The sequence below is a fragment of the Saccopteryx bilineata genome, chromosome 8, assembly GCF_036850765.1.
Source record: "Saccopteryx bilineata isolate mSacBil1 chromosome 8, mSacBil1_pri_phased_curated, whole genome shotgun sequence".
Lineage (NCBI taxonomy): Eukaryota > Metazoa > Chordata > Mammalia > Chiroptera > Emballonuridae > Saccopteryx > Saccopteryx bilineata.
In genome coordinates, this window is record NC_089497.1 from 7829198 (window position 1) to 7855845 (window position 26648).

Below are 26648 nucleotides of genomic sequence, written 5' to 3' on the forward strand. Positions count from 1 at the left end.
GCACGCCCAGGGACGACGCGTGGCCCCTTCCTTCCAGGCGCTGGGGTTCGGAACCACCCCGTTTCCAGGGTCGCCTCCTTGGCCTCTTGCTGCATTTTTCTCCCTTTGAATCCCACCCGGCACCCGTCTTCCCTGTGCGCCTGACGCATTCCCGTTTTCTTTTGCCTCCGGGAACTGGGTCCCCCACTGGAGACCAGTTAAGCCCGCGTCCGCTGGCGGGCTGGAGCGCTGGCATTGGCGGAAGCTCCGAGGGAGCTGGATTTTACATTCAGGGCTGAGACGGCTGCGGGTCCTGCCGCGACCCCTCCCCCGGCCCCTCCCCCTGCCCCTCCCTCGTGCTCCCTCTTGGCTGCCATGCTCAGTAAGCAGGCGGGGCCATAGAGTCCTCCTACTTGTCAGGAGCACGGCGCTATGGACATCTGTTATCTTTGTTTTAGGTTTCTAGTGAGACTTTTGTGTGCATCCTAATTTGTTTATACTAGTGCACTCTGGACTGTCTTATGTCTCAGACCTCTGAATCTGTCTGCTCAATCTGATCACTTAATGTTGCCTGAATACACTTAAAATTAAAATACACTACTAAGGGCTGCGTTTGAATTCTGTGCCAAGCCTGGCCTGTGGTGGTGCAGTGGATAAAGCGTGAACCTGGAATGCTGAGGTTGCCGGTTCAAAACCCTGCTCTTGTCCGGTCAAGGCACATATGGGAGTTGATGCTTCCTACTCCTTCCCCCTTCTCTCTCTCTTTCTCTCTCTCTCTCTTCTAAAATAAATAAAATTCTTAAAAAAATATTAAAAATAAAAAAGAATCCCATGTCAGTTCCAAAAGGAGTTGAAATTGTGGACTGTTATACTCAGCAAGTTTATTTTGTTTTAAAGGCATGCATATGTTAATATATATAACATTCAAGCACAGAAAGGAAGCTGTATATTGAAATATTGAATCATTCTGAGATGGGATTCTAGCTCTTACTCTGTTTTTACACTTGCATCGTACACTTTCTACAGCGACCATATACATTTTCTATATTAAAAAGTAAAACCTGAAAAAGAAAATATACTGTTGACAAAGTTAGGGGTGTGTTATTTTTAGCCTTAAAAAAAAAGATTTTATTTATTTATTTTATAAATATAGGAGAGAGATAGAGGGAGAAGGGGGGAGGAGCAGGAAGCATCAACTCCCATATGTGCCTTGACCAGGCAAACCCGGGGTTTCGAACCGGTGACCTCAGTCAGCGTTTCACGTTGATGCTGTATCCGCTGCGCCACCACAGGTCAGGCTATTTTTAGTATTCAGTGGGAATACTGAGACGAGTACCATACTGAGAGTGAGCTACTAACAAGGCTTGGCCCATGGAAGCTAGGATTTGGATCATTGTTATTTTATTTATTTATTTTTGCTTATTATAGCTAAGCTAAACCCATCTCGTCTGATAGCTGGCATTTTGCTTTGTTGAACAAGTGAGTGTCATGAGACCCGGGGCCCCAGAGGGTTGCTGGCATCGAGGGCCTACTCTGTGTCTTTGAAACCAGTGGGTCCATTTTGATGATAGTGTCTGTTGCTGGTAGCGCTGGTTGACCCAGGATCGGTTCATCCTTTTTTTTGGCTTATCATTGGAGTTTGACACGTTCCTTTGAATTTTAATTTTAAGTAAGACACAATCATAAGAAGTGGGTTAGACCACAGCCTAACAGTAGTTGTCTCCAGGTGCCACTGTCAGGGAATTTCATGGTATTCACCAAAGGAATGCCTAGGCGCCCGTCTCTGACGTGCTGAGGGTCCGTGCTTTATTTGTCAGCACGGCTCCAGGTGCCACTGTCAGGGAATTTCAGTGGTATTCACCAAAGGAATGCCCAGGCGCCCGTCTCGGACGTGCTGAGGGTCCGTACTCTCTTTGTCAGCACGGCTCCAGGTGCCACTGTCAGGGAATTCCATGGTATTCACCACAGGAATGCCCAGGTGCCCGTCTCTGACGTGCTGAGGGTCCGTGCTTTATTTGTCAGCACGGCTCCCGTAACAATAGGCAGGAGAACACACTGGCGGGGCTGTGGGAGACGGCCTTGGTGTGGAACTGTTTCAGCCGGATACTTTCTTGGGAAGCGCTCTTTGGCGAATCCTTGAGGAAGTTTGCCTAGTGAGCGTGCAGTTACGTTTCTATCCACGGAATGGGCTGCAGTCGGCGTCTCATCCCTTGTGGTTGCCAGAGGCAATGTGCTGATTTAATCTGTGCCCCTGTGGCGGACATTTTTGAATAATTTCATTGATTTTTTTATTTTTATGCTACTTTTTCTATACGGCATTTCGGGGCATCCTGTGTGGGCTGAGGACGGTGGGATGACTGAAGGTCCTGGTGGTTGTCTGAGAGGACAGCCACGCGTGGCTCGTGTCCCTGGCTGGTGCTGGGGGTCGTGCAGGTCCCGGTGCTGTCGGGCCAGCCCTCTCACAGACCCACCAAGACAGAACAGATCTTAATTAGGAATGTCTGAGACTTGGCTTGGACCCTGAGAGACGTACCGTGTGAGGGCTGCACTCGGGGCTTTTGGATTCTCTGGGTGTAGACTTGACGCCGCCTGGATGCTCACCGCATTATTTCCTGCCCGAGCCTTTGATATTTTTGCGACACTGACTATGTTTTAACACGGAGGATCCCCGATGCATGGAATCGAATCTGAGCGTAGCTGTCTTCTCCCAGATACGGGGCCTTTTCCACTGGACAGCTGGCCGGACCCGTGCCGGCGTGGGGGGCAGGCGGGTACGCTGGTGTGTGTCACCTCAGGGCTTCGGGCGGGGTGTGCCTTTCTGAACAGCTCACGTGCAAAAGCCATTTTCATGTCACGGGTGTTTGTTTTGTAAGCACATCCTTAAGATGATCAGAAAGCAAGGGAGGAAATGTTAATTCTTATACCATTTTCTTTTTTAAATGCAGAGTGGACACAGATATCTACCAGGTACCTTCGAGAGCAGCTGGCCAAGATTTCCGACTTCTACCACCTGGCGTCCAGCACGGGCGACGGCCCGGTGCCTGTGCCCCCGGATGTGGAGCAGGCCATGCGGCAGTGGGAGTACAACGAGAGGCTGGCCTTCCACATGTTCCAGGTGACCGTCCCCAGGCAGCGGGCTGGCAGCGGCCTTTTGGGGGCGAGCAGATTCCTTCTGTTTCTTTTCTGGGGGGATCAAGTGGCTCTTTCTATGAACCACTACATTCAAAGAAAGCGTCTGACAGTTCTCACACTGAACTGCTGGATACGAGGTAACACCTTCAGCCCCCACCCCCCAGATGACAGGCTGTCATACACACGACGAGACGGCAGATCTTTTTAAGGCTGTAACTTTGTAATTGCACTATTGCATGGAATCCTTTCAAACCATTTATTTTGCAAAAGTTGGATGTAGTCATTAACAACAAAAATCTTTGTGCGGATGTCTCAGCGTAGATCTTTCGAGTTGAGCTCTTCCAAGATAGGGCACCTTAACTGGGCTGGGCGGCAGGTTGAGAACGCAGTGGAGCGGGCGGGGCGGGCACTGAGGCCTGACTGAGCTGTCACCCAGACACACGGACAGAAGGCACATTGGCCAGAAGAGAGCGCCTGTGCCATCAGCTGCCTCCTGGGTCTGTGCTCCTGGCCAGCAGCGGTGCCTTCCGCTGAGACTGGACTGCTAACCTAGACTTGTTCTCTTGACCGTAGAGGAGGGGGATTAGAAAGGATGTGTGGCTTCTGTTTTTCCCCTTTCAAAGTTTAATTGTAATTTCCAGCGTGTAAGTGATACTTTCCCCCCCGAGAGCACACAGTAGGAAAAGGAAGGGCCCTTTTGAAAAGCAGCATTGTGTAAGTCAGTCAGAACAGCTCTTTACAGATTCTAGCTCCACTCGTTCCAGGACTCCTGCAGTGCCTGCCCTGAGCTTTGGAGCTGAGGATGTAGTCTGCGCCTTTTAAAGGGTGTCTCTCAGCATACCTCCTGTCATTGGAAGGATTTCATTATGCATCAGAAGCATGGAAATCAGTGTGTTTTTCATAGGAGGCGTTTAGGTCGTAAATTGATTGGAATCTAATTGGACCATTGATGCTAAAATTTGAAAGTTCATTATAGTTTTGATTTGCAATATTCTGAAACGTGAGCTGATGATAGTGTTCACACGTGCAGAAACGCGCACAGACACACAGCTGCCTCCGGGGCCCAGACTGCTGTGCAGTCATTGGCCATTGTGTGAAGGAAGAGTCTTTTTTTTTTTTTAGAGCGTTGCAGTCACCATATATCTTACAGGCAGGTTATAGTACCCTACAATTTCACTGTAGGATAGAGGAGACTATTCCAGGGGCACTTGATCTGATGGGATTGTCAGCTTCTGTCAAAATAATGGTATGGTGGGTATTTCTGGTCTTTATAATATCCCATTGGCCAGTTTCCCTCCAGTGAATGTGAGTTCATACACCCCCAAGATCTAGCCGGGCACTTATGCCTTGGGAAGTCTTTTGAATTTTCTTTCTTGTAGGACTTAAATTTTGTTTTTCAATTTAGAATGAAGCTGATTACCAAAAATCAACAACAACAAAACCCCTAAACCAACCATACAAAGTACTATGAGTTCTTTTTGTTTTGAGTCTGGACCGTAACGTATGAGTTTTAGTACAACAAACATGGCTGTAGTAAAATCATGCGTAAGCACGAGACCGCCAGTGCGTCTGCACTTTGGTTGGCTTTGCTCTGGCGTCGCGTTATTGGAGCAGGTTTTACTGGAGCAGTTTCCTCTGTCCGTTTAGGAAGGGATGCTAGAGAAGCATGAGTACCTGGCGTGGATCTTGGTTGGCTTTGCTCTGGTGTTGCGTTGCTGGAGCAGGTTTCCTCTGTCCGGTTGGTTTTGCTCTGGCGTTACGTTATTGGAGCAGGTTTTCTTTGTTCGTTTTAGGAAGGGATGCTAGAGAAGCACGAATATTTGACGTGGATCCTGGACGTTTTGGAGAAGACCAGGCCGATGGATGACGCTCTCCTGAAGCTCTTGTTGCCGCTAGTGCTGCAGGTACGGTACCCACAGCCAGGCGCCGGTTGGCGTGACGGGCAAGAAATGAATCCGATAGGAGCGGTTAGGTAAGTAGAGGTTGGGAGAGAAAAAAACTATTAATTTTGAAATGGAAGGGGAAAAAATGTCTTCGTGCTACAACAGGTGACGTGACAAGAGGCTTCATAGGTTTTAGAAATTGTTCTGGCCAAGTTCATAGCTTTGTTCACATGTCCTTTTTAAGTATTCTCACCCACATTGACTCCTCCCGTCACTGAGCTCAGAAACTCAGGGTCCCTTTGCTCACATGGATTTCTATGAAAACAAAACAAACCATCTCTTTTTAAGGATACAGAGGATCTTCTACATTCATTTGACATGCTTTTGAGCCACTGATGGTAGGAACTTCTTATTGTAATGATTGGTTAAAATCTGCTAATTTTTAGGTAATCTGGATGACATTTATTAAAAAAAATTTTTCTTGGAAAGGTAATACAGGCATCTGATTACTCAAACAATACAAGAGTCTAAGGAAAAGTCACTTTGTTTCTCACCCCATCCACCCTCCCAGAGACCGCCCCACGCTGGGTCCTGTGGGTCCTCCCTGAGACGGCTCTCCGTGGTGTCCCCTACAGTAGCCACCAGCCAGAGCTGCCCCCGAACTCCTGAACTGTGACAAGCGCAAATTATTCTTAGTGATTACACACAGGTTTTAGATGTGTAATGTAGAAAAAAGAGAGTGTGTGTGTGTTTGTGTGTGTGTGTGTGTGTGTGTGTGTGTATATATATCTCAATCAAAATCTTAATGTTTTGGTTTTTTTTTTATATTTTTCTTTAGTGAGAAGTGGGGAGAAAGATAGACTCCCACATGTGCCCCGACTGGGATCCACCCAACAAGCCCCCTACAGGGCAATGCTCTGCCCATCTGGGGCCATTGCTTAGCAAGCGAGCTATTGTAGTGCTTGAGGCTGAGGCCATGGAGCTATCTTCAGCGCCTGGGGCCAAGTCTGCTCCAGTGGATCCCTGGCTGCGGAAGGAGAAGAGAGAGAGAGAGAGAGAGAAGGAAAGGGGGAGGGGTGGAGAAGCAGATGGTCGCTTCTCCTGTTTGTCCTGACCAAGAATCGAACCCAGGACATACACACACTGGGCCAATGCTCTACAGCTGAGCCAGTTGGCAGGGCTAAAATCTTATTGTTCTGATTACATGTTGAAACGATAGCATTTTGACTTGATGAGAATGAATAAAATGTATTGTTACCTAAATTTTACCAATGGCTACTAGAAAACCTAAAATTCCATTTGTGGCTTGCAGTATGTTTTCGTTAGACAGCCCTGGTTTATATAGTACCTTTGAAGGTTTTTTTTTTAAATTAAAAAAAAAAAAGTCTGTTGAAACAGTTCTTTCCCGGCACGTGACTGAGCCTGGTGCCCTCACCCTCCTCAGTACTCCGACGAGTTTGTGCAGTCGGCCTACCTGTCCCGCCGCCTCGCCTACTTCTGCGCCCGGCGCCTCGCCTTGCTGCTGAGCGACGGCCCCGGCCTCCTGGCCGTCCACTCGCCCCACGTGCTGGTCGGAGCGAACGGCGCGGGCCTGGGGGCCCCCGGCCCCGGCGCGCCCGGCCCCGGCATGAGCCCCGTGCAGCTGGCCTTCTCGGACTTCCTCTCCTGTGCCCAGCACGGCCCCCTGGTTTACGGACTTAGCTGCATGCTGCAGGTGAGTCCCGCGCCGTGCTGCCTGGCCTTCTGCTTTGGCATCGGGACCCATGAGGTGGGAACGGCGTCCTCGGCGCTCATGTCCCCGCGCCGGGGCACGCCCGAGACAAGGTGTTTACAGGTTGAAATGTCATGATTTTATTTCCTTATGTTAAGTCATGCCAGGAGGTCAGTTGCTTTATCCTAGAAGAAAGTTATTGCAGTAGTTCTTCATCGGAGCCGCTTAGTAGGTCAGAGATGAGAAATCCCGACGGCCTCGTAGACGGAGTCACTGTGTCCCTGCCCCTGGAAGGGCAGCTTCCGCGGCGGCATCGTCGGCGTCCTCTGTCTCCGTCTGGGGTTGGTTGCCTCTCCTTCCTGTCCTTAAACCCAGACAGTTCACCACGCCCTGCTTGTGCGCCCAGGGTCACTGCCGCTGCAGCAGGGGCCGGTGGCCGGGCCAGTCCCGTCAGGAGTGACAGACAGCCTGCCCCACGGAACTCTTGGGTTGGCGTTCAGGTCACATTTCCAGGGCTCTTCTGTGTCCTGCTGTTGGCTAAGGCCTTGGGGCCCGGCCTGGCCTTGGAGACATGGTCCCCACTCTGGCAGAGTTGGCAGAGTAGAAACGGGCAGTTTCTGTGCCCTCTGACAAGGGCTGGTGGAGGGATGCACAGGGAGCTAACGCAGTCGAGAAGTAGAATTTCTGGTCCCACCTAGAAAGGAGGGAAGCTTCCTGAAGGAAGTGATTCTGACTGGTGCTGACAATACGAGTTTAAAAAAAAGAGAGAGGGGCTCAGAGTGTTCCTGGCAGAGCTGACAGCACAGGCCGAGACCAGAGGACTGATGGGTCCTTTGTGTGCAGGTTGGAATTAATGGGACTGGGAGTATTAATGGGGCAAGAAGTACTAATGGGACTGGGAGTATTAATGGGGCAAGAAGTACTAATGGGACTGGGAGTATTAATGGGACAAGAAGTACTAATGGGACTGGGAGTATTAATGGGGCAAGAAGTACTAATGGGACTGGGAGTATTAATGGGACAAGAAGTACTAATGGGACTGGGAGTATTAATGGGGCAAGAAGTACTAATGGGACTGGGAGTATTAATGGGACAAGAAGTACTAATGGGACTGGGAGTATTAATGGGGCAAGAAGTACTAATGGGACTGGGAGTATTAATGGGACAAGAAGTACTAATGGGACTGGGAGTATTAATGGGACAAGAAGTATTAATGGGACAAGAAGTATTAATGGGACTGGGAGTATTAATGGGACAAGAAGTACTAATGGGACAAGAAGTACTAATGGGACTGGGAGTATTAATCTATTGGGAGTCAGGGCACGGAAGTCCCCTTGTGCCTTATGATTGGGATGTCCCCGAGGGGTTTTGTGCAGGGAAGTCACAGTCAGTTGTGTGGGTTGGCTACATTGTCGTAGTGACAGCAGGGGGATGACTTGTGGGGGGACAGACAGAGACAGGGCGAAGAAATGAGCTTGGAAGCGTCGAGGGGAGTTCAGCTTTGGACAACTGGATCCCTTCGGGTCTCCGAGCAGATATTTTCAAGATATTACATGGCTGACTCTCAGGAGCGGAGGGACACCCAGCCAGGGTGTGGATTTGAGTTGCTCAGGGCCATTTGGCTGGTGTCTGGGAGGGGGTGAGGCGGCCTAAAGAATGACCAGTGAGGGGAAACCCTGGACCTGAGGCACGAGGGGTAAGAGCCGGCAGAGGGAGTTTCACAGAGGGGACCAGGACAGTTTGGCCAGGCTGGAGGGAGCACAGGCAGAGAATATTATTTAGAAACAGAGATCACGAGAATAAGAATAATGCTGTCGTCTCTGTTATATATAGTGATAGCATGTCTTATGCTCCAGGCTCTGTTCTAAGCCATCCTGTGTATTAAGTCATTCTTTCTCAGAACCATCCTCCTATGAGATAGGAACCTCTATTATGTTTGCAGCCCTAATAGGCAGTGGTGGCCTGGGTCACACCTCAGGGAAGTGGCAAGGCTGGAATTCAAACCCAGGTGGTCTGGACCTAGCGTCCACCCTCCTAAGAGTGGCGCTAGGCTGCTTTTCTAGGCACTGTGGGAAGTTTCAAAGAGGAGTTAGTAGTGGGCAGTGCCCAGTGGAATAGGAAAGTCTGGTAGGAAGGTGGCTGAACTTGTCCTTGGCAACATGGCGGTGTCAGTGAAGGTGGGGAGGTTGGTGCGAAACCAGGTTGAGGTGGGTTGACTGGTGATTCTGAGATGAGACAGTGCTCCTGGGATTTCGGGAAATGTGTCTGTGAAGGGAAGAGAGAAATTGCAGCTGGGTGAATAGAGGTTTTTTTTTAACTTGTTTTTTGACAGGTAGATTTGAACATAATTGTAAGCTCGGCAGCCTAGTGGAGGGAGGGGCTGAGAGGAGCAGTGGGGTGGGGGGTGGGAGGTGTTTCAGGTTGGAGCCCCGGACGTGGGAGGCTTCGGGATTGGGGACGCAGGGAAGAGCTCCGGCGTGGGCAGGGACGGGAGCCTGGCTCCGCTGATGGGACGTGGGTAGGGCTGGGCGCCAGTGGGGACAGCTGCCTCGGAGGGTCAGAGACTCGACGGTCTTCCTGCCTGCCACTTGGCCGCCACAAGCACGTCTCCTGGACCTCAGACTCGAGTGTTTTCATTTTTAAGTTCACTTTTTAGGGAAATAAAAGGAAAGAAATGTTGCCTTCATTCTCTGAGCTCTCTTCATTTGCTTTTTTTTTTTTTTTTTTTTTTTTCATTTTTCTGAAGCTGGAAACAGGGAGAGACAGTCAGACAGACTCCCGCATGCGCCCGACCGGGATCCACCCGGCACGCCCACCAGGGGCGATGCTCTGCCCACCAGGGGGCGATGCTCTGCCCCTCCGGGGCGTCGCCATGTTGCGACCAGAGCCACTCTAGCGCCTGGGGCAGAGGCCACAGAGCCATCCCCAGCGCCCGGGCCATCTTTGCTCCAATGGAGCCTTGGCTGCGGGAGGGGAAGAGAGAGACAGAGAGGAAAGCGCGGTGGAGGGGTGGAGAAGCAAATGGGCGCCTCTCCTGTGTGCCCTGGCCGGGAATCGAACCCGGGTCCTCCGCACGCTAGGCCGACGCTCTACCGCTGAGCCAACCGGCCAGGGCTTCATTTGCTTTTGAGAGGCATGAGAGCATCACTGTGAAGACGTGTCCTTGAAAATCCGTTCAGACTCGATTTCCGCCTCTGTTCTGCCCGGTCAGTGACTTGGACCGTGAGGCTTTGTCCCCCCGTGTGAATGGGGGACGATGACAGCTCTTAGTTATCACGTGACAGGGCTAAGGCTTTGAGGACAGAAAGCGCCAGATCAGTGCTCAGTGCAGAGTAAGCGTCTACGTGTGAGCTGTCGTGGGCAGTTTGCATGTGGGTGGCAGCAGGGGGAGCGTGGTAGTTCCCAGCATGTGTGTGGATGTCTGCGTGGGCCTCTCTGTCCCGTGGTCCCCGTTGTGCAGCTGGGAATGACAGTGCCTCCCTTGGGGCTGCTGTGACACTTAGTGGGATGGTCGTAGTGGTGGCCCCATGCTCGCTGAGGTTGAGCAGAACGGGCCTGGAAGCGGCTGGGCCCCGTGCACGCCGAGGTTGAGCAGAACGGGTCTGGAAGCGGCTGGGCCCCGTGCACGCCGAGGTTGAGCAGAGTGGGTCTGGAAGCGGCTGGGCCCCGTGCACGCCGAGGTTGAGCAGAACGGGTCTGGAAGCGGCTGGGCCCCGTGCACGCCGAGGTTGAGCAGAGCGGGCCTGGAAGCGGCTGGGCCCCGTGCACGCCAAGGTTGAGCAGAGCGGGTCTGGAAGCGGCTGGGCCCCGTGCATGCCGAGGTTGAGCAGAGCGGGTCTGGAGGCGGCTGGGCCCCGTGCACGCCGAGGTTGAGCAGAGCGGGTCTGGAAGTGGCTGGGCCCCGTGCACGCTGAGGTTGAGCAGAGCGGGTCTGGAAGCGGCTGGGCCTGGACTGCCACGCCGAGGTTGAGCAGAGCGGGTCTGGAAGCGGCTGGGCCCGGACTGCCACGCCGAGGTTGAGCAGAGTGGGTCTGGAGGCGGCTGGGCCCCGTGCACGCCGAGGTTGAGCAGAACGGGTCTGGAAGCGGCTGGGCCCCGTGCACGCCGAGGTTGAGCAGAGCGGGTCTGGAAGCGGCTGGGCCCGGACTGCCACGCTGAGGTTGAGCAGAACGGGTCTGGAGGCGGCTGGGCCCTGTGCACGCCGAGGTTGAGCAGAGCGGGTCTGGAGGCAGCTGGGCCCCGTGCACGCCGAGGTTGAGCAGAGCGGGTCTGGAAGTGGCTGGGCCCCGTGCACGCTGAGGTTGAGCAGAGCGGGTCTGGAAGCGGCTGGGCCCGGACTGCCACGCCGAGGTTGAGCAGAGCGGGTCTGGAAGCGGCTGGGCCCGGACTGCCACGCCGAGGTTGAGCAGAGTGGGTCTGGAGGCGGCTGGGCCCCGTGCACGCCGAGGTTGAGCAGAACGGGTCTGGAAGCGGCTGGGCCCCGTGTACGCTGAGGTTGAGCAGAACGGGTCTGGAAGCGGCTGGGCCCGGACTGCCACGCTGAGGTTGAGCAGAACGGGTCTGGAGGCGGCTGGGCCCCGTGCACGCCGAGGTTGAGCAGAACGGGTCTGGAAGCGGCTGGGCCCCGTGCACGCCGAGGTTGAGCAGAGCGGGTCTGGAGGCGGCTGGGCCCGGACTGCCACGCCACCACCTGCGGCCAGACGCAGCGGAGCTGCGACCACTGCTCTTAGTGCACACAAAAGAGGAGACTGTGTGACAGGAACTAGAGACGGCCCGAAAAGCTCAACCCTTTATTGTCTGGCTTTTTATAGAAAATATTTGCCGACTGCTCAGCCCAGCTGCGGCCTGCCCCGCGTGATGAAGTGACTCACTGCACCATTATTTCCAATATTAAAAATTTTTTTCTTTTTGGAGTTCATGACCTTAGAAATCGCATATTTGACCTCTTTTTTTTTTTAAATTTCATGGAAAGAATTGTTTTAAGCGATGATGACTTCATTTTTATTAAGATTCCTAGGTTTTCTGTGCTAGAGAATTTCTCAGTAGCTGCACTTCGCCCCTTTCCAGTTAATAACGCTGTCTTAGTGTTGTCTTGCGCTCGAGAAGCTGAGATGGGGTCGGACATTCAGACCGAGCCTCGCTGGTGAGAAGCTCCTCACGCCGACATGGCGTCAGCTCTGCTGCTGAGCCGGTCGTCCTTCCCCTCTCAACCCTCCGATGCCCCTGCTTTGTTTCCAGACCGTCACTCTCTGTTGCCCAAGTGCCTTGGTGTGGAATTACTCCACCAACGACCACCGGAGCGCGACGCCAGGCTCGCCGCTGGACCTGCTGCCCGTGGCGCCCTCCCGGCTCCCCATGCCCGGCGGGAGCTCGCCCTTCAACCAGCAGGTGGGCGCTCCCTCGTGCCGGTCGGCGGGGGTGCTCGTTCTGGGGCATCATCGGCATAGCGGGCTGTACACCCTCCCAGGTTTGGGGGCCACTGCCCGCTCTCTGCCTTCTCTCCAGGTGGCCTTGGGGGGGGTCAGCCTCTTGGAGCCGGCACCGCACACGCACAGGTCACGGTCACAGTGCCCCCTCGCCTCGCACCCTCCTGCGGGCAGTTCCTGCAGAGGGCTCTCTCTCGCCCGGACAGCAGTGATGGTGCAGGTTCTGCGCGGCCGCACCTCTCAGGCGTGGTCTGAGATGTTCAGTCACGACATGTTGTTGTTAATGCTGGCTCACTTGGTTCAAAGACTTAAGAAACCCGAGACAAAGAATGGTGACCGATGTTTAGAATACGGTCCCTGGGTTTTGCCAGGCAGCCTTAAGTTAATACACATGGCTGGTGGCTTTCGTAGGGAGAAGAACGGCTCACAGGTGACATTTAGAACTGTCACCTCGTAGATGAGGTCCTAAAAGGTTTTGTTCGCAAGCAGTTATTTTTGTGAGCATTTTTTACCGTGTTGAAAACTGGCATCGATTCAGCCCTTGTAAACTTTAACTGCCCCGTGGGCAGCAGGCTGACTGAATTCCCTGTGCCGCGGTGAAGACCATGGTTCACCGTAGTATGCGCTGTTCACGGGGAAGGATCTGCACGATGCGGACGAGCACCGGGCTTTCCGCGCACGGGGTCATAGGAAGGGGTTGTTTTTCAGGTTCGGGCGAGGATTTACGAGGTGGAGCAGCAGATAAAGCAGAGAGGCCGTGCGGTGGAAGTCCGGTGGTCTTTTGACAAGTGCCAGGAGTCGACGGCAGGTACGGACGCAGCGCTGCTGGAGGGGGCTTTCTGTGCCGTGCTCCGACTCCGTAAACCGTCCGCATGCTGGTAGGGGTGTTTGGGGCGGAGCCACCTCGTGAACTCTGAGGACGTCCTCTAGTTGATGCCCGTGGACCCTGGCTGGCTGGGGCGTCAGCTCTGTTCTTTTATCTGTCTGTCTGTTTTGGGACGTGTCTGTGCTGAGAATGGTTTCTCACAGTTCCTCTTATGCCCGTGACAGTGCCTTCTGCACTGTGCTGCTCTGGTTCCGTGTGGCCCTCACCGCACGCCTCCTTTCCGCCTCCAGGGGTGACCATCAGCCGGGTGCTGCACACGCTGGAGGTGCTGGACCGACACTGCTTCGACCGGACGGACTCCAGCAACTCCATGGAGACGCTCTACCACAAGATCTTCTGGGCGCACCAGAACAAGGACAGCCAAGAGGTAGCGCTTCCTTCCTCTTTCCCTCGTGGTAGCATGTCTTCTTCTTTCTCCAGGCAGGGGCTTTGCCAGAGCCCTTCCTGTGACGCGGACTCTCGTGCAGGGTCTTCACCCTGAAAGCTCTCTGCCGTAGCACTAACATGCTCCCCCATCTGTGAAAATGAAGTGTCCGTTGTGCTGGTTTACCTAGGGATCGTGACTGAAGCATCTTCTTTGTCCTTTTCTCATCATTTCCCGTCATGTAAGTTTTAGCAGGAAGTCCTCCTTCTAGTGATTGGACTTTATATGGTGGTTCGGATTTACGTTAGGGGGACTGCATTTAGCGCAGCAGAAAGCAGTGAGTACTTGTGGTTACAATCTTTGAAAAATCTGTAGACAGTATATTCTACAGGATTCTCCAGCGACACAGAACCAGTAGGAGAAAAGTGATATATGTATTTATATTTATTTATATATCTATATGAGGGAGAGTATTGGCAGTCCTTTGCTGAGTCACGCTTTTTCAGTGCCGGATTGTGTATATGACGGTGGTCCCATGAGATCATGATGGAGCTGAACAAGTGTTAAGAGCCTCGTGATACTGTGGCCATCGTAAAGTCATCACACAGTGCATCACGCCCACCTTTGTGGTGATGCCGGTGGAAACACGTCACGTACGAGTACAGCACAGAAGTACACACGTTGATACGGGATAGGGACGATGATATGACTGTGTTACCGGTTTCTGTATTTACTATCCTTTTTATTGTCATTCTGGAGTGTGGTCTTTCGACTGCCAGGAGAAGCTTGCTGTGAGGCAGTGTGACATGTGCAGCCGGCAGCCTTGCGCGGCCCGGGGTTACCGTGTCTGGCTTGCCTCATGTTCTCCTGTGCCTGGTTTCATCTCAGGTTTGTACGGTCCCCTGTGCACAGGCTGCAGCCGGGCACGGTCGCCTGGGTGGGCAGTAGGCTGGCCGCCAGGTCGGCAGGTGTGTGCTCTGTGGTGTTCGCGTGATGACAGACTTGCCTGCTGGTGCATTTCTCAGAACACATCCTCGCCATTCAGCGGGTGACGCTGTGTTTTACGGAATCGGCTCACGTGGTCATGGGGTCGGCAGATCTGAAGTGTGCAGGGCAGGCAGCAGGTTGGGCATCCAGGGAGAGGAGAGCTGATGGTGCAGCCTGGGTCTGAAGTCACCCTGGAGGCAGAATTCCTCTCTCCTGAGGGCGACTCAGAGCTTCTCTTAAGGCCTTTAACCGATGGAGTGAGGCCCACTCATGTTATGGAGGATAATTTCTTGTCTGCTGATTTAAATGTTATTCCCAGCACCATCTAAATTGGAGTTTGACCAAAATACTGAGTGGCACAGCCTAGCCAAGCTGACATGTGACATTGACCATGGCAAGTAATTTTTATCATGTGCTTCCCTAGCAAGAGACTGTTTCATTACTGAACTGACTGATAAAAATAGTATTTTCAATTATTTATTTATTTTCAACTCTAATTTTGGGAGAAATGAAAAGTTTGTGTGTCCCCTTTACAGTAGAAAGCGCCCACGCTGTGTCCGGTTGAGTAAGGCACCAGGAATTCAGCGGTGCGTCTTCAGGGGCGGTACCCACCGCCAAGCACCGTCTTAGCTAGCTGACTATAGACTCTCTGGTGTTCACACCAGCCCTTGGAAATGCGTATGTGGAAAGAAGAGCTAAAACACAAAAGCCACCGCCACAGCCTCTTGTTATCCTACCTCCATGTGAGCTTTTTTCAGATTGTTTCTCTTTGTGAAATATCTGTGAGGCAGCACTCCACTTCTCAAAGATGAGGTTCGAGACCGTTGATGCGGATAGGATATGAGAATGTTGAGAGCAAGTGTGGTTGCTAACTCGTGTGAACCCGAATAGACATGCTTCAGGGCTTCGGGAGAGCGATCTGGTCACAGAGGCTACATCGTTCTCTGCTTATCGACCCAGGAGAGAGTGAACCTGTGTTCTGTTTTGGGGCGGACACCGTGGAGTCTGTCTTTTACATTCACGGCGTGCTTTTGGGTCCCTAACCTGCTGGCTCTAAATGTTGAGTAAAAGACTCGAGTTTGACCTCGCCTGCACAAGCCACTGCAGTTTTGTGGTCGGCCTGATCATGTAACTTTCTAGTGAATGAAATGGCCGACTTCAGGATGCTGTGTATGCCTCATTCACCCGCAGAGACTTGACGTTACTCACGGGCACCCTAGAGAGAAGATGGTGAGAGTCTCAGCAAGGGCAGAAATCAGGTTTGGTGTTTCTGAGTAAAATTATATCAGCAGGCGCTCTCTCAAGCACAGTTGTCTCCAAGGCGGCTGCTTGGCATAGCCATCGGGCTGCAAGGAGGAAGGAGTAGAACTTCTATTTAGGTTGCGTTTTAAAACAGCCTGCCCCCTTAAGCAGTTCTGTTTTGTCTTAAGTTTGATAAGGAACATAATTGTTATGGTAGTATCCATATAGGAATAAGTATGTCTACAGTGAGAGTGTTTATTTAATAAGGAAATGCTGAGCTGCTGTGGAGTGTGGGTAATGTTTGCAGATCCCTGCTGGAAGAAGCTTCCTCTAGTGAGGGACTTCGCCCAGAATGCAGTAGGTGCGCCCACCACTGGAGGGCAGCACGCGCTCAGGGCTAGAGTCCCGGGAGCTCTAGAACCCGCACACTCCACGGGAAGGAAAATGCCAGGGTTGCCCATTTTGGAGTAAGTATGTTGCATGTTGACTCAAATTCGGAAAGATTTGATGTGAGTGAATGGTTACTTTGTGGTTACTATTTTGTTTAAGGAGTAAGACAAAAACTACATTTTAACCGTAAGTTAGACTAGTCCCTTTTTCTTAATAATTGGTCAGAAAGAATAACTAGATAGAACCTTCTGAAACATTTAACATGAAATGACTTTTTATGCCATGGCCCTGGTGTCTACTTGTGTGCCTGTGTATCAGTGTATGTGAGTGTATGCGTGCAGTTATGTGAGTGTGTGCCTGTGTGTCAGTGTATGTGAGTGTGTGCCTGTGTGTCAGTAGTGTATGTGAGTGTATGCGTGCGGCTATGTGAGTGTGTGCCTGTGTATCAGTGTATGTGAGTGTATGCGTGCGGTTATGTGAGTGTGTGCCTGTGTATCAGTGTATGTGAGTATATGCATGCGGTTATGTGAGTGTGTGCCTGTGTATCAGTGTATGTGAGTGTATGCGTGCAGTTATGTGAGTGTGTGCCTGTGTATCAGTGTATGTGAGTGTATGCGTGCAGTTATGTGAGTGTGTGCCTGTGTGTCAGTAGTGTATGTGAGTGTATGCGTGCGGCTATGTGAGTGTGTGCCTGTGTATCAGTGTATGTGAGTATATGCATGCGGTTATGTGAGTGTGTGCCTGTGTATCAGTGTATGTGAGTGTATGCGTGCGGCTATGTGAGTGTGTGCCTGTGTATCAGTGTATGTGAGTGTATGCGTGCAGTTATGTGAGTGTGTGCCTGTGTATCAGTAGTGTATGTGAGTATATGCGTGCGGTTATGTGAGTGTGTGCCTGTGTATCAGTGTATGTGAGTGTATGCGTGCAGTTATGTGAGTGTGTGCCTGTGTGTCAGTGTATGTGAGTGTATGCAAGCGGTTATGTGAGTGTGTGCCTGTGTATCAGTGTATGTGAGTATATGTGTGCGGTTATGTGAGTGTGTGCCTGTGTATCAGTAGTGTATGTGAGTGTATGCGTGCAGTTATGTGAGTGTGTGCCTGTGTATCAGTGTATGTGAGTGTATGCGTGCAGTTATGTGTGTGCCTGTGTATCAGTGTATGTGAGTGTATGCGTGCAGTTATGTGAGTGTGTGCCTGTGTATCAGTGTATGTGAGTGTATGCGTGCAGTTATGTGAGTGTGTGCCTGTGTATCAGTGTATGTGAGTGTATGCGTGCAGTTATGTGAGTGTGTGCCTGTGTATCAGTGTATGTGAGTGTATGCGTGCAGTTATGTGAGTGTGTGCCTGTGTATCAGTGTATGTGAGTGTATGCGTGCAGTTATGTGAGTGTGTGCCTGTGTATCAGTGTATGTGAGTGTATGCGTGCAGTTATGTGAGTGTGTGCCTGTGTATCAGTGTATGTGAGTGTATGCGTGCAGTTATGTGAGTGTGTGCCTGTGTATCAGTGTATGTGAGTGTATGCATGCGGTTATGTGAGTGTGTGCCTGTGTATCAGTGTATGTGAGTATATGTGTGCGGTTATGTGAGTGTGTGCCTGTGTATCAGTAGTGTATGTGAGTGTATGCGTGCAGTTATGTGAGTGTGTGCCTGTGTATCAGTGTATGTGAGTGTATGCGTGCAGTTATGTGAGTGTGTGCCTGTGTATCAGTGTATGTGAGTGTATGCGTGCAGTTATGTGAGTGTGTGCCTGTGTATCAGTGTATGTGAGTGTATGCGTGCAGTTATGTGAGTGTGTGCCTGTGTATCAGTGTATGTGAGTGTATGCGTGCAGTTATGTGAGTGTGTGCCTGTGTATCAGTGTATGTGAGTGTATGCGTGCAGTTATGTGAGTGTGTGCCTGTGTATCAGTGTATGTGAGTATATGCGTGCAGTTATGTGAGTGTGTGCCTGTGTATCAGTGTATGTGAGTGTATGCATGCGGTTATGTGAGTGTGTGCCTGTGTATCAGTGTATGTGAGTATATGTGTGCGGTTATGTGAGTGTGTGCCTGTGTATCAGTAGTGTATGTGAGTGTATGCATGCGGTTATGTGAGTGTGTGCCTGTGTATCAGTGTATGTGAGTATATGTGTGCGGTTATGTGAGTGTGTGCCTGTGTATCAGTAGTGTATGTGAGTATATGCGTGCGGTTATGTGAGTGTGTGCCTGTGTATCAGTGTATGTGAGTGTATGCATGCGGTTATGTGAGTGTGTGCCTGTGTATCAGTGTATGTGAGTATATGTGTGCGGTTATGTGAGTGTGTGCCTGTGTATCAGTAGTGTATGTGAGTGTATGCGTGCAGTTATGTGAGTGTGTGCCTGTGTATCAGTAGTGTATGTGAGTGTATGCGTGCGGTTATGTGAGTGTGTGCCTGTGTGTCAGTGTGAGTGTATGCGTGCGGCTATGTGAGTGTGTGCCTGTGTGTCAGTGTATGTGAGTGTATGCGTGCGGCTATGTGAGTGTGTGCCTGTGTATCAGTAGTGTATGTGAGTGTATGTGTGCGGTTATGTGAGTGTGTGCCTGTGTATCAGTAGTGTATGTGAGTGTATGCGTGCGGTTATGTGAGTGTGTGCCTGTGTATCAGTAGTGTATGTGAGTATATGCGTGCAGTTATGTGAGTGTGTGCCTGTGTGTCAGTGTATGTGAGTGTATGCGTGCGGCTATGTGAGTGTGTGCCTGTGTATCAGTGTATGTGAGTGTATGCGTGCAGTTATGTGAGTGTGTGCCTGTGTGTCAGTGTATGTGAGTGTATGCGTGCGGCTATGTGAGTGTGTGCCTGTGTATCAGTAGTGTATGTGAGTGTATGCATGCGGTTATGTGAGTGTGTGCCTGTGTATCAGTGTATGTGAGTATATGTGTGCGGTTATGTGAGTGTGTGCCTGTGTATCAGTAGTGTATGTGAGTATATGCGTGCGGTTATGTGAGTGTGTGCCTGTGTATCAGTGTATGTGAGTGTATGCATGCGGTTATGTGAGTGTGTGCCTGTGTATCAGTGTATGTGAGTATATGTGTGCGGTTATGTGAGTGTGTGCCTGTGTATCAGTAGTGTATGTGAGTGTATGCGTGCAGTTATGTGAGTGTGTGCCTGTGTATCAGTAGTGTATGTGAGTGTATGCGTGCGGTTATGTGAGTGTGTGCCTGTGTGTCAGTGTGAGTGTATGCGTGCGGCTATGTGAGTGTGTGCCTGTGTGTCAGTGTATGTGAGTGTATGCGTGCGGCTATGTGAGTGTGTGCCTGTGTATCAGTAGTGTATGTGAGTGTATGTGTGCGGTTATGTGAGTGTGTGCCTGTGTATCAGTAGTGTATGTGAGTGTATGCGTGCGGTTATGTGAGTGTGTGCCTGTGTATCAGTAGTGTATGTGAGTATATGCGTGCAGTTATGTGAGTGTGTGCCTGTGTGTCAGTGTATGTGAGTGTATGCGTGCGGCTATGTGAGTGTGTGCCTGTGTATCAGTGTATGTGAGTGTATGCGTGCAGTTATGTGAGTGTGTGCCTGTGTATCAGTAGTGTATGTGAGTATATGCGTGCAGTTATGTGAGTGTGTGCCTGTGTATCAGTAGTGTATGTGAGTATATGCGTGCAGTTATGTGAGTGTGTGCCTGTGTATCAGTAGTGTATGTGAGTGTATGCGTGCAGTTATGTGAGTGTGTGCCTGTGTATCAGTAGTGTATGTGAGTGTATGCGTGCAGTTATGTGAGTGTGTGCCTGTGTGTCAGTGTATGTGAGTGTATGCGTGTGGTTATGTGAGTGTGTGCCTGTGTATCAGTGTATGTGAGTGTATGCATGCGATCATGTGAGTGTGTGCCTGTGTATCAGTGTATGTGAGTGTATGCGTGCGGCTATGTGAGTGTGTGCCTGTGTGTCAGTGTATGTGAGTGTATGCGTGCAGTTATGTGAGTGTGTGCCTGTGTATCAGTGTATGTGAGTGTATGCGTGCGGTTATGTGAGTGTGTGCCTGTGTATCAGTAGTGTATGTGAGTATATGCGTGCAGTTATGTGAGTGTGTGCCTGTGTGTCAGTGTATGTGAGTGTATGCGTGCGGCTATGTGAGTGTGTGCCTGTGTATCAGTGTATGTGAGTATATGTGTGCGGTTATGTGAGTGTGTGCCTGTGTATCAGTGTATGTGAGTATATGTGTGCGGTTATGTGAGTGTGTGCCTGTGTATCAGTGTATGTGAGTGTATGCGTGCAGTTATGTGAGTGTGTGCCTGTGTATCAGTGTATGTGAGTATATGTGTGCGGTTATGTGAGTGTGTGCCTGTGTATCAGTAGTGTATGTGAGTATATGCGTGCAGTTATGTGAGTGTGTGCCTGTGTATCAGTGTATGTGAGTGTATGCGTGCAGTTATGTGAGTGTGTGCCTGTGTATCAGTAGTGTATGTGAGTGTATGCGTGCGGTTATGTGAGTGTGTGCCTGTGTGTCAGTGTATGTGAGTGTATGCGTGCAGTTATGTGAGTGTGTGCCTGTGTATCAGTGTATGTGAGTATATGTGTGCGGTTATGTGAGTGTGTGCCTGTGTGTCAGTGTATGTGAGTGTATGCGTGCAGTTATGTGAGTGTGTGCCTGTGTGTCAGTGTATGTGAGTGTATGCGTGCAGTTATGTGAGTGTGTGCCTGTGTATCAGTAGTGTATGTGAGTATATGCGTGCAGTTATGTGAGTGTGTGCCTGTGTATCAGTGTATGTGAGTGTATGCGTGCAGTTATGTGAGTGTGTGCCTGTGTGTCAGTGTATGTGAGTGTATGCGTGCGGTTATGTGAGTGTGTGCCTGTGTATCAGTAGTGTATGTGAGTATATGCGTGCAGTTATGTGAGTGTGTGCCTGTGTGTCAGTGTATGTGAGTGTATGCGTGCAGTTATGTGAGTGTGTGCCTGTGTGTCAGTGTATGTGAGTGTATGCGTGCAGTTATGTGAGTGTGTGCCTGTGTATCAGTGTATGTGAGTGTATGCGTGCAGTTATGTGAGTGTGTGCCTGTGTATCAGTGTATGTGAGTGTATGTGTGCGGTTATGTGAGTGTGTGCCTGTGTATCAGTAGTGTATGTGAGTGTATGCGTGCAGTTATGTGAGTGTGTGCCTGTGTATCAGTGTATGTGAGTATATGCGTGCAGTTATGTGAGTGTGTGCCTGTGTATCAGTGTATGTGAGTGTATGCGTGCAGTTATGTGAGTGTGTGCCTGTGTGTCAGTGTATGTGAGTGTATGCGTGCAGTTATGTGAGTGTGTGCCTGTGTGTCAGTGTATGTGAGTGTATGCGTGCAGTTATGTGAGTGTGTGCCTGTGTATCAGTAGTGTATGTGAGTATATGCGTGCAGTTATGTGAGTGTGTGCCTGTGTATCAGTGTATGTGAGTATATGCGTGCAGTTATGTGAGTGTGTGCCTGTGTATCAGTGTATGTGAGTGTATGCGTGCAGTTATGTGAGTGTGTGCCTGTGTATCAGTGTATGTGAGTATATGTGTGCGGTTATGTGAGTGTGTGCCTGTGTATCAGTAGTGTATGTGAGTATATGCGTGCAGTTATGTGAGTGTGTGCCTGTGTGTCAGTGTATGTGAGTGTATGCGTGCGGCTATGTGAGTGTGTGCTGTGTATCAGTGTATGTGAGTATATGCGTGCAGTTATGTGAGTGTGTGCCTGTGTATCAGTGTATGTGAGTGTATGCGTGCGGTTATGTGAGTGTGTGCCTGTGTATCAGTGTATGTGAGTGTATGCGTGCAGTTATGTGAGTGTGTGCCTGTGTATCAGTGTATGTGAGTATATGCGTGCAGTTATGTGAGTGTGTGCCTGTGTATCAGTAGTGTATGTGAGTATATGCGTGCAGTTATGTGAGTGTGTGCCTGTGTATCAGTAGTGTATGTGAGTATATGCGTGCAGTTATGTGAGTGTGTGCCTGTGTGTCAGTGTATGTGAGTGTATGCGTGCGGCTATGTGAGTGTGTGCCTGTGTATCAGTGTATGTGAGTGTATGCGTGCAGTTATGTGAGTGTGTGCCTGTGTATCAGTAGTGTATGTGAGTGTATGCGTGCGGTTATGTGAGTGTGTGCCTGTGTATCAGTGTATGTGAGTATATGCGTGCGGTTATGTGAGTGTGTGCCTGTGTGTCAGTGTATGTGAGTGTATGCGTGCAGTTATGTGAGTGTGTGCCTGTGTGTCAGTGTATGTGAGTGTATGCGTGCGGTTATGTGAGTGTGTGCCTGTGTATCAGTAGTGTATGTGAGTGTATGCGTGCGGTTATGTGAGTGTGTGCCTGTGTGTCAGTGTATGTGAGTGTATGCGTGTGGTTGTGTGCCTGTGTATCAGTGTATGTGAGTATATGCATGTGGTTGGCACTGTCTCCTCCCTGGGTTTACTCTTTGCAGAGTTTGCTCTTTCCTTTTCCTTTTCCTTTTTTTTCCTTCCCTTTCCTTCCCTCCTTCCCTCCTCCCCTCCCTCCCATTCTTTCTTTCCTTCTTATTCAGTGAGAGGAGGAGAGGCAGAGAGACAGACTTCTGCATGCACCCAGACCAGAATCCACTGGGTGATCCCACAGCCCCACCCATCCAGGGCATTGCTCTGTTGCTCAGCAGCCAAGCTCTTAGCACCTGAGTGGAGGCCATGGAACCATCCTAAGTGCCTGGGGCCAACTCCCTCCATTCTAGCCATAGCTGTAGGAGGGGAGGAGAAAGAGGGAGATAGAGAATGGGAAGGGGGAGGTTGGAGAAGCCGATGGGCGCTTCTCCAGTGTGCCCTGACCGGGAATCGAACCCAGGACATCCACATGCTGGGCTGATGCTCTACTACTGAGCCGAACCATCAGGGTAGGCTTGCTGTTTTCTTGACTTGAGTCACTGCATATTTCTGGAATTCATGGAGCTGCACTGACTCTGCTCAGCTGTGTGACCTTGAACTGGTCACTGGTGGGTTCTGTGCCTTAGTTTCCGTGCTGAGCTGCACAGAGCACTTTGTCCACTGCTGAGGAGGCATAAGCACTTGCAGAATTGTGAAGCACTATGTAAGTGCAGGTAAGATTGTTATTGTTAATAATAATAACTAGTATTAGGATTATTTTAGAAGAACCAATATAGTGATCTGTTAGAAGTTGTAATCTGTGATCAGGAAGCGTTGCACAGAGCGCTGTGGGGCACATTTAGAAACGCATCTCACTTCTTTAAGGTGGACTTCCCCTCTTCTGCTTCGACGGCAACGTGACAAGTCAGCATGGCCACGTGAGCAGCCTCTGCTGAAGCTGTGTTCAGGGCCACCGGGGCCCGTAGGGCCTAGCCTCTTTCGCTTGCGTCTGTTTGGGGAACTTGACCTTCACTTTCCGCGATTCCCTTTTCTGTGGAACTGCAGAGGGAAAGCGCTGGTCTCCCCACTGTCTCGTGGGGGGGAGGCAGCTGTGCAGGTGGACGGGGGGTCAGAGGTTCAGGCTGTGTTGCATAAAGTCTCAGTATCCAGTGAACAAGCCCCTGAAAACAGTGATGCGTGGAGAAGGGACTCGAGGCCTGGGTCCTGCCCTGCGGTCAGACTGCGGTCACGGGAGTGACAGGAGCAGCTGACACTGCGCCCAGGACCGGGCGGGCAGGCCTGTGGCATGCTGTCACTCACTGCACATAGGATGCCTGTGCCTTTCTCCTCCCCCCCTCCCCTCCCCTGTCCTTCTCCTTCCCCCTCTCTTCCCTGCTGCCCCCCAAATCCTCGGCCACTGCTCCTGTGTCAGGGCTTAGGTACTAGTGGAATGGAGTGAAAATGCAAATCTCAAAACCTTTAATGTTTATTCTAGATCTGTGCTGCTTGGTTTTCTTTTAGTGGAGTGTGAGAAGTGGAAACGGCAATGCTTATTAGGATGGGGCTGTGTCACACGCCGGCAGATGGGCTGGGAGCTGGCGGCGGGCTGCTGTGTGCGGGGCCGCGGGGGCCGGGGGACTGAGGGCCCAGAGATGGGCATGCCTTTTAGGAACGTGTGCCCTCTCTCGGATTCTGCTTGGGATTGCAGAGCCACTGCTGTCTGATCATCCAGAGTTCTGAGAGAACTTGGACATCAAGATTTGTCTATAAACTTTGTCAACCGTACAACGCTCTGCCGGCCGGGCCACCTGTCTGGCGGCCGTGTTTGCTGAGATGCCTGTCGCAGTCCAACCCTGGTATGAGTTTTATACCACATTTACTCGCTTAACTTGCCGGTTTAGTATTTGAGGACCATTTCTCCTCTCGGGGATGGAGGCAGAGAGGTCAGCATCCATGAGTGGGGTGCGAGGGCCCCCGGATTCCAAACCTGAGTGAGTCTCACTTGGGACCTTAGCTGTGTGCAGCAAGATGTTGGCGGGGAGTGTCCCCTCCACCCTCCGGAGCCCTGGGACTTCCTTCCTCTTGGCATCCCTCCTTGGCTGCAGGCGGGAGGGGACAAGCAGCTGGCTCCTTGGGTGCCGGGGGATGTGGGCAGAAGGTGGCAGGAAGAGCTGCCTTTTCACTTCTCTCTCTGGTGTCCCCCGGGGGGGGGGCATTCTTCCGAGTCCCTGAGAGAGCTGAACCAGCTGCCCTGGGCAGAACAGCTGCGACCTGCGGGTTTCTTCTCTCCCTGCGATTAAGTGACACAACCACACGCCCAGACCCTGAAAACCTACGTGTTTGTTTGTGTTTGTTCTGTGATTAGAATATTCACAAAGCAGACTGTGAGCCACCGGGATGATCGGAATGGGAGTCCGAAGTCCCGAGCCCGTGCCCGACTCTCCTCTGGTGCAGCCTCCAGAGTGGCTGGGACCCCGTCTGAGCCCGCGACCCTAGGGCGAGCTCCCGGGTTCCCTGCCTGCTGTGCTTGTCCGTCTGTCTCCTGCAAGCCTGCCGTCCGCATGGCGGGCTGCTGCTTCTGCTCTCACGCATGGACAGCCCCAGCCAGCAGCACCGCGCCGGGGCTCACATACAGGTCCTGAGGAGATGCTTCGGAAATTTGTGTTTTGGGGCTCATAAAAGTGCTGTTTGGGCAGTGAACTAGACGGGAGACCCCTCTTAGATTCGGCCTGGAAGGCGGGGAGGGAGTACGGGGTGAACCTGTATGGAATGTCGGCTTCACCGCGGCTGCCACGCGGGTGGGTGTGCAGGAGACAGCGGCAGGGGCAGGTGAGGGCGCTCACTCTGAAACCCGCAGGTTCAGTGTGGACAGTTCACTTCTTTCTTCACTGTATCCGCTGTGCCACCACAGGCCTGGTTTCTTCATTTGTGAAAGGACACATTCTCTCTCTTGAAGTGACAATGACATGAGATTATAGGACCTGGATGTAAACCCTAGCTGCTGTGATGACGGATGATGTAGTCTGGAGAGACGGAGGGAATGTGGTCCCTCAGGGCTGCTGTACACGCTCGCTCCCCCAGTACACACAGCAGCCATCAGACATGGAGAGACGGAGGGAATGTGGTCCCTCAGGGCTACTGTACACGCTCGCTCCCCCAGTACACACAGCAGCCATCAGACATGGAGGGATGGAGGGAATGTCCCTCAGGGCTGCTGTACACGCTCGCTCCCCCAGTACACACAGCAGCCATCAGACATGGAGAGACAGAGGGAATGTGGTCCCTCAGGGCTACTGTACACGCTCGCTCCCCCAGTACACACAGCAGCCATCAGACATGGAGGGATGGAGGGAATGTCCCTCAGGGCTGCTGTACACGCTCGCTCCCCCAGTACACACAGCAGCCATCAGACATGGAGAGACGGAGGGAATGTGGTCCCTCAGGGCTACTGTACACGCTCGCTCCCCCAGTACACACAGCAGCCATCAGACATGGAGGGATGGAGGGAATGTGGTCCCTCAGGGCTGCTGTACACGCTCGCTCCCCCAGTACACACAGCAGCCATCAGACATGGAGAGACAGAGGGAATGTGGTCCCTCAGGGCTACTGTACACGCTCGCTCTTCCAATACACACAGCAGCCATCAGACATGGAGGGATGGAGGGAATGTGGTCCCTCAGGGCTGCTGTACACGCTCGCTCCCCCAGTACACACAGCAGCCATCAGACATGGAGGGATGGAGGGAATGTGGTCCCTCAGGGCTGCTGTACACGCTCGCTCCCCCAGTACACACAGCAGCCATCAGACATGGAGGGACGGAGGGAATGGGGTCCCTCAGGGCTACTGTACACGCTCGCTCCCCCAGTACACACAGCAGCCATCAGACATGGAGAGACGGAGGGAATGTGGTCCCTCAGGGCTGCTGTACACGCTCGCTCCCCCAGTACACACAGCAGCCATCAGACATGGAGGGACGGAGGGAATGTGGTCCCTCAGGGCTGCTGTACACGCTCGCTCCCCCAGTACACACAGCAGCCATCAGACATGGAGAGACGGAGGGAATGTGGTCCCTCAGGGCTACTGTACACGCTCGCTCCCCCAGTACACACAGCAGCCATCAGACATGGAGGGATGGAGGGAATGTCCCTCAGGGCTGCTGTACACGCTCGCTCCCCCAGTACACAACAGCAGCCATCAGACATGGAGGGACGGAGGGAATGTGGTCCCTCAGGGCTGCTGTACACGCTCGCTCCCCCAGTACACACAGCAGCCATCAGACATGGAGGGACGGAGGGAATGTGGTCCCTCAGGGCTGCTGTACACGCTCGCTCCCCCAGTACACACAGCAGCC

The 26648-nt window shown here is 51.8% G+C and overlaps 1 protein-coding gene across 1 annotated transcript in view; it reads left to right on the forward strand.

The window, feature by feature from the left end:
* Positions 1-26648, forward strand: part of MED12L (mediator complex subunit 12L) — a 356828-nt gene that overhangs the window by 66205 nt on the left and 263975 nt on the right. Inside the window, exons 7-12 of the mRNA XM_066241720.1 lie at positions 2925-3094; positions 4905-5015; positions 6439-6708; positions 11944-12093; positions 12840-12939; positions 13248-13384. Coding sequence (XP_066097817.1) covers positions 2925-3094; positions 4905-5015; positions 6439-6708; positions 11944-12093; positions 12840-12939; positions 13248-13384 — 938 coding nt within the window. The remainder of the gene's footprint in view (positions 1-2924; positions 3095-4904; positions 5016-6438; positions 6709-11943; positions 12094-12839; positions 12940-13247; positions 13385-26648) is intronic.